Raw genomic sequence first — 10217 nt, forward strand, 5'->3', positions numbered from 1 at the left:
GAAATAAAAGAGACATCTGGAATACAGGCTCGGACTCTGTAAGTTCATGCTTCATGCTCTGTGTGGAACTCACGGTTTTCCAGAGGCGGAGGCACCTGCAGGCAGGAGGACCAGGAGGAGGAGAACAAGACTTGGGTGAAGGAGGTTATTTTTCCCCATGCTGCAGGGAGAAAGGGCCAGAAGAGACCGGACCAGACTGTCCCTCACTCCCTACAGTTGATCTGACCAAAGTGCTCCCAGCTTTTTGTTGCTCTGTGTGCAAACAGGAAGTTCCACCCACACAAAGTCCCTAAACAAATTTGAGACAAATTTTCTGAAAGGTTCATTGATGGCCTAGTTACAGTCAATGTTAATTCCTGGCAGGCTAAGTCGAATTTATTGGGGGATAAAATTGACATTCCTGTTAGTGTTTACTTTCTCTGAGCTTTCCTGTAAAGCAGCTAATCAGCTTTTCAACCTCTTCTCTCACATTCCTCACCACCCCTCACAGTGCCTTTTACGGTTTTTCTCCTATCTCCAGTGTGAAAAATTGGCCGGGAGGCTACGTGTTAAGCAGTACTGGGCAGACTCAAAGAGTTACTTCATTGTAAATCAGCAGGGCTGAAAATTTTCCATTGCATGTGTCTACCTTAAATGTTGGAGCTGTAGCAGAATTCACTGATAATCCACAGAAATAACATTGCTGGTAGGTTTTGGCTTTTAAGAATATTACTGGATTGAAGATGAAGAGCTATGCCCTGAAAGAATAACCACAAGTAATTTCCTGTTTTAATAAAGTGAAGGAGGAAAGAGGAAGCAACAGGCCTCAAAAACAAGCTTTGGGGGCCGGTGCCGTGGCGCAATAGGTTAATTGCGGCGCCAGCATCCCATATGGGCGCCGGTTCCAGTCCCAGTTGTTTCTCTTCCAGTCCAGCTCTCTGCTGTGGCCCGGGAAAGCAGTGGAGGATGGCCCAAGTGCTTCGGCCCCTGCACCCACATGGGAGACCCGGAGGAAGCTCCTGGCTCTTGGCTTCGGATCAGCACAGCTCTACCTGTTGCAGCCTTTTGGGAATTGAACCAATGGAAGGAAGACCTTTCTCTGACTCTCTCTCTCATACTGTCTGTAACTTTGCCTGTCGAATAAATAAATAAAAACTTTAAAAAACAAGCTTTGACCTACTGTGACTAACAAAGGTTCCAATGTCTTTAACATCTACAATTCAAACAGATTTCCATGATCCTCCTCTCCCATATTTAATTCACATAAACAATTTCATTATTCATTCACCCACCCATGCATTCGCACAGCTATTCAGTTGTTGAAAAGTATTTATTGATCCTATTAGGGCTAGAACCCTATTAGGGTTCTGTTGGGTGAACCAACAGAAAAGGAAGACCTTTCTCTCTGTCTCTCTCTCTCTCTCACTAACTCTGCCTGTCAAAGAAATAACATAAAAAAATAAGTAGAAACAGATTAGCACTAAGAGGTCTTACATACTTGTGAGGGTGAACACAGAGCAAAAAAAATCAAACAACAAAAACAGAGTAGCCAAATATTATCAGCAAGGGAGTTTGGTACTCTGAGAGTTGGTAAGAGGCAAAACAGACTTGGGGGCTTGGAGAGGAAATTTGGGGAAAGAAAAATGTCAGACTCTGAAGCATGTATTTGGTGTGGAGGAAATAAATGCCTGTACACTTTGAAGAGTGGGCAAGAAACTGACTTGAAGTCAGAAAGGAGCTTATTGGCAATGTTATGTTACTAAAATTTGGCATAGTGACTGGCGGGAAGAAATCCAGGAAGTAGGGCACCCACTAGCTGGGAATCAGTGCAACAAAGGCAGAAGCTGAGGGTATTCAGATAAGGATTGGAAAGAGCTTGCAGATTTATTTCATATTTGAAAGGTAAAATTACAGTATGCAATGAATGCATTAGTGCAATGGATAGAGGAAATATGACTTTCAGTTTTTCTGATTGGTCATCATGTGAATTTTCTTGCCTTTATCTGAGTGAGGGAAGCTGGAAACAGATTGGTGGGAGAAGAAGGAATGACAGAAAGACTGAAGAATGAGAAGATAAAAGCATGGTAGGGGGATGTGCTTGTGTGATATTCAAGTATTAATATTCATATGAATTTTAAATTTGAATCCAGATCTAAGAGAAATGTAATCTAATAGAAATATAATTGACCTTTTATGCAATTTTCTAATAGACACATTAAAAATAAAGAGAAATAGCTTAAATTAATTTTAATAACTTATTTAATCAATTATATACTAAATATTATTTTAACAGTCAATCTAAAAATTGACAATTAGATACTTTACTGTTTCTTTTTTCATATTTAGTCTTTACAGTCTGGTGTGGATTTTATAGTCACAGCAGAGATGAATTTAGACTAATCACATCTCAAATGTTCAATAGTCCCACATAGCTAGTGGTTACCAGATTGGACTTAACAGGCTTCAAACAATGCTTTTCAAATCATGGTGGGTTATGATATCATGGTCATGATCAGGATTTTAAAAATCATATAGAATATCATACAATATATCAGAATAAGCAAAATTTTGTGAAACATTTGTTTCTCATATGGCTGCAGCAAATGCCGTGGGCTGTTTCTTATTACCACTGCTCCAATTCTTTCTTTAATAATAGAACTCCTGAGTTTTCATGGGGCACAAACTGAATTATTTATTACTTTATTTTCTAACCTTTTCCTTCAAATCTGTGTGAGCTAAATGACAAAGTTCTGGTGATTGGGTTGTGAATGGAAGTGATTTATACAATTCTCAGTTCATGCCTTAAAAAGGAAGGGTAAGGTTCTGTGCTTCCCCTTTCTGCCTGACCCTCACTGGAACATGAGCCTGATCACAGTAGTCAGAGGTTCTGTTGTAGACCAACAGATGGAAGCCAGGTGTCAAGGAGGCAGAACTATGGGTCAAATACTGCCTGGGTCCTCGAGTCATCCAAAGGCTGCTCTAGCCTGGACTTTGATGCGAGATAGAAATATTTTATCTTTATTAAGCCTTTGTGTTTTGAGGTGCATTTGTTATAGAAGTAAATCATGTATCTTAACATTCTATTTCTTTATTACTATTTCTACCTCAATAATCTCTACCCTTAACTATGCATGACCTAGCTCACAATGTAAAAGTGACGTTGTAAAGATGTTATGACAGTGGTATGTTGTGGGCTGCCTACTAAAAGTGTACAGAATTTCTTATTGTAGAGTTCAAACAGTTTCAATGTCAAAAGATTACTGAGAACTTGCCTACTTACACAGACTAAAGATTTATTGCTCTACTGAGATATCCAAGGCAATGGATGGCAATACCTAGATAGGATATATTGTGGAAAAGAGCCCAAGATAGAGTCACGAGTGGAGTAAGAAGGACCAACTAGAGAGGGAGAATGCAGTCAGGAGAGTGTGGCTCTCTTAATTTCAATAAAAGGATCACCTTATTTAATTAACTGATGGAGAGAGGGAGAAAGAGAGAGGAGGGAGGGAGAGCAATCCACTAGTTCACTCTCCAAATGGCCACATCAGCTAAGGGCATGTCCAAGCTAGGAACTGGGAACGTAGTCCAGGTCTCCCAGGTAGGTAGAAGGACCCAACTACATGAGCTGCCTCCAGCGTGTGTATCAGCAGGAAGCTGGAATTGAGAGTGGAGCCAGAGCTCAAATCCAGACACCTTGATATATAATACAGGTGTCCCAGGTTGTGTCTTAACTGCTAGGCGAAATGCCCGCCTCAGAGGGACCATCTTAATGAGAGAGAATAGTTAGAAGATTTTTACCATGTCAAAATGATTACAAGCCTCAAACTTAATAGCATGCAAAATTAAATTATTACAAAAGATAGTCTGTTCTTTATAATGTATTGATTCAAAATATAATATTGACATTTTTAAAAGCTGGAAATTATTAAACACTTTTTGTAAGATTTATTACTTAAAATAAAAAGGATTTATGTTAACAGCATTCATTTGATCTCTCATCATAAATTATAAAGATAATCTAATAAGGTTGTTATTGCCAGATTCTTGGCTATTCATGTCAAATGCCTCTGAAATTAAATAATAGATGGAAAATTTTTCTGCTGGATTTAGGGACAAGAACACTGGGATCCAACTATGTCTTTGCTGTACAGAAGCTTGCCTGAAGCTTAAGGAATGAGGGGCATGTGAAGAACTGTAGCTAGTTTTGCTTTTTGAAGGAGAGAAAAAATGCTAAGGTGACATCCAACAGAGATGCCAGGGTGAGAAGAATGTTTCTTTAAGAGGAGAGACTGGAGTGAGTTTAAGTGAAATGTTGCTTCTATAAATCCTGAGTCTGAGGAACAAATGAAAAGGGAGAGTTGCAACTTCCATAGGGTGGAAAAGATCACCCCAGTGGGAAGACTCTGATGTACACAGGGATTCAAAGAATTGGCATTGGGTGTATGTTACTGAGAGGCCGACAGTCCATATGCGAGTGCCTGAGTCCCAACTCTACTCTCAGTTCAGCTTCCTGCTAATGCACACCCCAGGAGGCATCAGGTAATGGCTCAAGTGCTTGGGTTCCTGCTACCCACATAAGAGACCTGAATAGCATTCTTGACTCCGGGTTTCAACCTGGCTCAGTCCTGCTACTGGGTCTCTCTGCATTTCAAATAAACAAAACTATGCAATTTAACTTAACAAAATATTCCCAGAATTTTTTAAAAAGATTTATTTATTTATTTGAAAGGCATAATTACAGAGAGGCAGAGGGAGAGGGAGAGGGAGAGGGAGAGGGAGAGGGAGAGGGAGAGAGGGAGAGGGTGAGAGGGAGAGAGAGGGAGAGAGAGGGAGAGGAAGGGAGAGGGAGGGAGAGGGAAAGGAAGGGAGAGGGAGGGAGAGGGGAAGGGAGAGGGAGGGAGAGGGAAAGGGAGAGGGAGAGGGAGAGGGAGAGGGAGAGGGAGAGGGAGAGGGAGAGGGAGAGGGAGAGGGAGAGGGAGAGGGAGAGAGAGAGATTGAGGTTTTCCAGCTGCTGGTTCACTCCCCAAATGGCTGCAATGGCCAGAGCTGAGCCAGTCTGAAGACAGGAACCAGGAGCTTCTTCTGGGTCTTCCACACAGGTGAAGGGGCCCAAGCACTTGGGCCATCCTCTGCTGCTTTCCCAGGCCATAACAGAAAGCTGGATTGGAAGCAGGGCAGCTGGGACTTGAACCAGCACTCATATGGGATGCCAGCACTGCAGGCTGCAGCTTTACCCGCTTTGCCACCCTGCCAGCCCCCACAGAAAATTTGAATGGAAAGATAATGTGTATTTTCTGTGATGCTGTCAAAGATCTCTGTATTAAGAACATGAGCAAAAGAATTATCCTCAGGAGAAGGGACACCACGCTCAGTTTACTTGCAAGCAAAGAGGAAAGTTTTATGAAAATCTCCTTGTTCAAGCCAGAGCCTTGTCTTCTTAGGGACAGGGAAAACAAACTTGAGAGGAAAATGGACCAATCTATTGCCAGGACACCTGAGTCCTAGTCATGCCTGCACCATGTCTGTAAATGTGAAGCTAATATTATCTGGGTTGTCAGCTCCATAGAGATAATTTTATATAAGACACTGGTATAGCAGAGCCCTAAAATGGCAAAACCTTACTATACTATTGTAAATTATTATTTACAGTTTGAATCACAATGGCTAAGGAGAGGTCTATTTCCTGTCTGCATTTACAGGAAGAAATAAACAAATTTAGTTACATAAGTAGTGAGTCCTTGACAGAAAAAAGAGCACACAATTTGGACAAATTCTACACAATTCTGAGTGATTTTGTAAATAATTATTGCTGGAAAGCTGAGGTAAAGGGGCAAGAGAGAAAAGTAAAGGTAAAAAAAAGGCAGTTCGTGGAAAATGAAGCAGGAAAGCAAAGTACAGGAAAACACATGAGATTATGAGCAAACAAGAGATATTTGTGAATTGAGAAAAATTAGGATTGGAAAGTCAATGGACTTCAATGAAAAAAACAAATGAAAAGTAGTTTCCCCAATTGCTGTAGTACTTGCCAGGGACTGATTCAAACTTTCCTCAGTGTGCATTTATCTGACTTTTCTAGGAAGAAAACATTTAAGCTTTTTGTAATTCCTAACAGTGGCAGTAATGAAGGACATTTCAATGGTTACATATTAACCACCTTCAAAATCAGCAAGCTCCACGGGTGACATTACCACATCCATCCTATGAGAGAGTTCACTGGGTTTATATTTGCACAAGTATCTTAGGCAACTGAGGTTGGGGCAAATGTGTACCTACAGAGATGTCCTCAGAGTGTTTCTCATGAAGTGGTCACTCAGCTTTTAATGAGAAAAGGTACGGGAAAGTACAAAGATGAAAAGAATAACAAGTTCACATACTGTTTCTGTTCTAACAGTGTTTGCCATAGTTTCTTGAATTCATCAAAAAGTTTAGTATCTGATCTTTTCCATTAAAATCCACTTGCTCCATTAGTTTCTAATGGGGACTGATAGCCACAAATGATCCATTTTACCAGACCCTACATTATGATTCAGTGGAATTGGTGCTTTAACTGAAGCAATTTGCTACAAACAATAAAATGCAATAACCACCTTACATACACATACTTTTGTCCATGTAGATATATTTTGTGTGATGAATCTATACTGTGAACTTGCTGGGTCAAAGAAAATATACATTTAAACTCTTGATGGGGTGAGTTTGGCATAGCAATTAAGAAGCCAATTGGAATGTTTGTGTCCCATAGAAAAGCGTGGGTTTGATTCCAGCTTCCTGATGATGTGCATCCTTGGAGGCAGCAGGAGATTCTTTAAAGACATGGATCTCTGCTACCCTTGTGGGAGACCTGGATTGAATTATCACTGTTGCAAGCATTTAGGGAGAACCAGCAGATGGAAGATTTTTCTCTGTCTTTCTCTCCTTCTCTCTTCACTATTTCAAATAAATTTTAAAAAATAATAATAAATAAGCAAAATGAAATATTTTATGGCTACTACCACACTAACTTCTCCACATCCTCATCAAAATTTGTTATTTTTTTATTTTTGGATGGTAGACATTCTAACTGGGGTTAGGTGAAACCTCATTGTGGCTTTTGTTTGCATTTGCCTGATGGCTAATGATCCTGGGCTTCTTTTCATGTGTCTGTTGGCCATTTGTATTTCATCCTTTGAAAAATGCCTGTTCATATCCTTAGCCCATTTCTTAACTGGATTTCTTGATTTGTTATTGTTGAGTTTCTTGAGGTCCTTATTTATCCTGGATATTAATTCTTTATCAGATGTATAATTTGTAAATATTTCCTCCCATTCTGTTGATTGCCTTTACTTTGTTGAGTGTTTCCTTTGCTATGCAGAACCTTCTTAGCTTGATGTAATACCTTTTGTTTATTTTTGCCTTTATTACCTGTGCTTTATGTTTTCAAGTCTTAGGTTTAGAAACTTGATCCATAGTGTGTTGATTTTTATATAGGGTTTAAGATAGGGATCTTGTTTTGTATTTCTGCATTCATAGATCCAATTTTCCCAGCACCATTAGTTGAAGAGATTGTCCTTTCTCTCTCTCTCTTTTTTTTTTTTTTTTGATTTTTTGTTTTGTTTTTAGCTAATTTGTGTATCAGGGGATTAATTTCTGTGATCTCTGCTCTATTTCATTGATCTAAATGTCTCTTGGTAATTGATTCATTCCTCTCCCCAGGAGTATATTTTTAAAAGTCTAGGTTGTTCTGTATAGATAATTCCCAGGGCATGAGATGCAGAAGGATGCCCAATGATGGACTTTGGCACTGTCTTCTGGAAAATTAAGTCTATACTATAAATTCCTTGGGCTGCTGTAGGTGAGTTTGGGAGCCTGAAGCATAGTCCCTCTTAGGGTCTTCTCACCAGGGATCATTAATCTCTTATGGACCTGTTCCTGGGCCTTGATGAGTCTACTCATAATACAAAAATTCTTATACAATTATTGATGAGAATACAATTAATTTGTCAGCTGAGAGCCACTTGTTATCCTTCCAATTTTCTCTAGAAGGTGTGGGGTATTTGGAGTTGGGAGGTGTTTTTGCAGTTATACACTACTGAAGTATATTAAATTGATTTGCTTGTTTACATAAAGGAGCTTCAAAAAGTTCATGGAAAAGTGGAATGTAAAGATGTTTATTTTGGTGCAAAAACTATTTGAAATCCATGCATAGTTTTTTTAATATATAAAATCCATTTTCTTTGAACTTTGTGAAAGATTCTTCATATAATTAGGCTCTAAAAGGCCACTAGAAAATTAGACTTAGGCTGTATTGTCTGGGCTTAATGGACTTCGTTAGGTAGTCTGTTTTTTAGTGGTTATCAACTGCTCATCACTTCTTTCATTCTCTTTCTCCTTTTCCTCTCTTCCTTCATCAAAAAAAAAAAAAATGGTTTCAAGGCCAGCCTTGTGGCACAGTAGGGTAAACTATCACTTGCAATACCAGCATCCCATATAGGAGAGCCAGTTTGGGTCACTGCTATTCTACTGCTGTTTTACTTCTGACCCAGTTCCCAATTAGTGCACCAAGGAAGGCAGTGGAAGGTGGCCCAAGGAGTTGGGCTCTGTTACCCACATCAAAGACCTCAATGGAATTCCAGGCTCCTGGCTTCAGCCTGATCAACTTTTGGCCATTGTGGCCATTTGGGAAGTGAACCATCAGATGGAAAAAAACCTCTCTTTCTCTGTGTGTTTTTGTGTGTGTCTATCTCTGTCTTTCAAATAAATAAAAATAAATCCTTTTAAAAAGACACAGTTTCAGGGGCTGGTGCTGTGCATAACGGGTAAAGCAACTGCCTGCAGTGTGGGCATCTCATATGGATGCCAGTTCGAGTCCTGACTGCTCCACTTCTGGTCCAGCTCTCTGCTATGGCCTGGGAAAGCAGTGGAAGATAGCTTAAGTCCTTGGGCCCCTGAACCCGTAAGAAGAAGCTCCTGGAAGAAGCTCCTGGCTCCTGGCTTCGAATCTACACAGCTCTGGCCGTTGCAGCCAATTAGGGAGTGAACCAGTGGATGGAAGACCTCTCTCTCTGCCTCTCCTCCCTCTGTGTAACTCTGACTTTCAAATAAATAAATAAAAATCTTTTTAAAAAAGACACAGTTTTAAGAAATAACAATGTTGATTTATGAAAACCTATATAATCTGTCACATCATAGGCACTTATTATTTGATACTAAATATAGGTTGCTACTGAGAGCATTATTCACCAATACTAGTTGATGGTAAATTCATTATTTCACTTTATGAAGTTTTATTGATAATAATACAAGCTCAAATACAAGCTCCAATGGTCAATACTGCTTGACAAAGAAGTGGTAAGTAGGAAGTAATTTTTAATGTTTTTCATGTTGTTCAAGTTCAGTTGTTACCTTTAAAATATGTAGGTATAAATAAAATAGAAAATAAGCTATGAGTTGCCCCAAATATTGCCAGTGTATATTATTGTTTATAATAACATGTAAGAAAATACAGATGTGGATTTGGATTTTCTTTCTTTTTTTCTAACTAAACATTTTGAAGGTTTTTATTATATATTTATTTATTAACATTTTACTACTAAAATTGTGAAGTAGTACTCCTCTTTAACATCTCATATTATTATATTTGTCACAATTAGTGAACCATATGCAGCTTCCCCTTTTCTTAATCCAAACCCCTTTTACCCCTACCATACCCCCAGTCTCTGGTCATTGACATTCTGTGTTCAAATTGTTTTTTTTTTAATTTGGCTACCACACATGAGGAAGAATATGCAGTATTTGTCTTTCTGTTTCTGACTTATTTAATTCAACATGTTGTCCTACAGATGCATCAATTTTGCTGGAACTGATAGAATTTCATTTTTTATTATGGCTGAATAGTATTCTATTGTGTACATATACTCTTTCTTTGTCTGTCCAGATGGCTATGGATACCTTGCTTAGTTCTGTATCTTGGTTATTGTGAACCATGCTGCTATCAACCCACCTCTTGACTGTTGTGAGTAGTGCTGTAACAAGAGATGTGAAAAAGCTCCTCAATACCTTGCTTTCATTTATTTTTTTATGTTCTCCAATATTTTATTATCTTGGTTTCATGGTGCCATAGTACAGTTTTCATTAAATTTCCCATTTTCATAATCAAAATACCCCAAATTACTACACATTCCCTAATACAGTCAAAAATAGTTTTACTGGAATGTTTTTAGTAATAGCTGAAGGCAGCAAAATTTACAACATTTAGCTTT

General features: G+C 38.9%; 1 protein-coding gene across 3 annotated transcripts in view; it reads right to left on the reverse strand.

Moving 5' to 3' along the window:
- A2M (alpha-2-macroglobulin) overlaps window positions 1-351 on the reverse strand; it is a 61116-nt gene extending 60765 nt beyond the window's left edge. Inside the window, exon 1 of one of the 3 annotated variants that reach the window (XM_008259806.5) lies at window positions 74-351. In XM_008259806.5, the coding sequence (XP_008258028.1) occupies window positions 74-159 (86 nt within the window). In that variant the 5' untranslated portion in view covers window positions 160-351. The remainder of the gene's footprint in view (window positions 1-73) is intronic. The other 2 variants (XM_070049280.2, XM_070049281.2) reach the window with 2 other exon arrangements.
- Window positions 352-10217: the final 9866 nt, after the last annotated feature.

This window comes from Oryctolagus cuniculus, chromosome 9 (genome assembly GCF_051225735.1).
Source record: "Oryctolagus cuniculus isolate XC-2025 breed Fujian yellow rabbit chromosome 9, ASM5122573v1, whole genome shotgun sequence".
Taxonomy (NCBI): Eukaryota; Metazoa; Chordata; class Mammalia; order Lagomorpha; family Leporidae; genus Oryctolagus; species Oryctolagus cuniculus.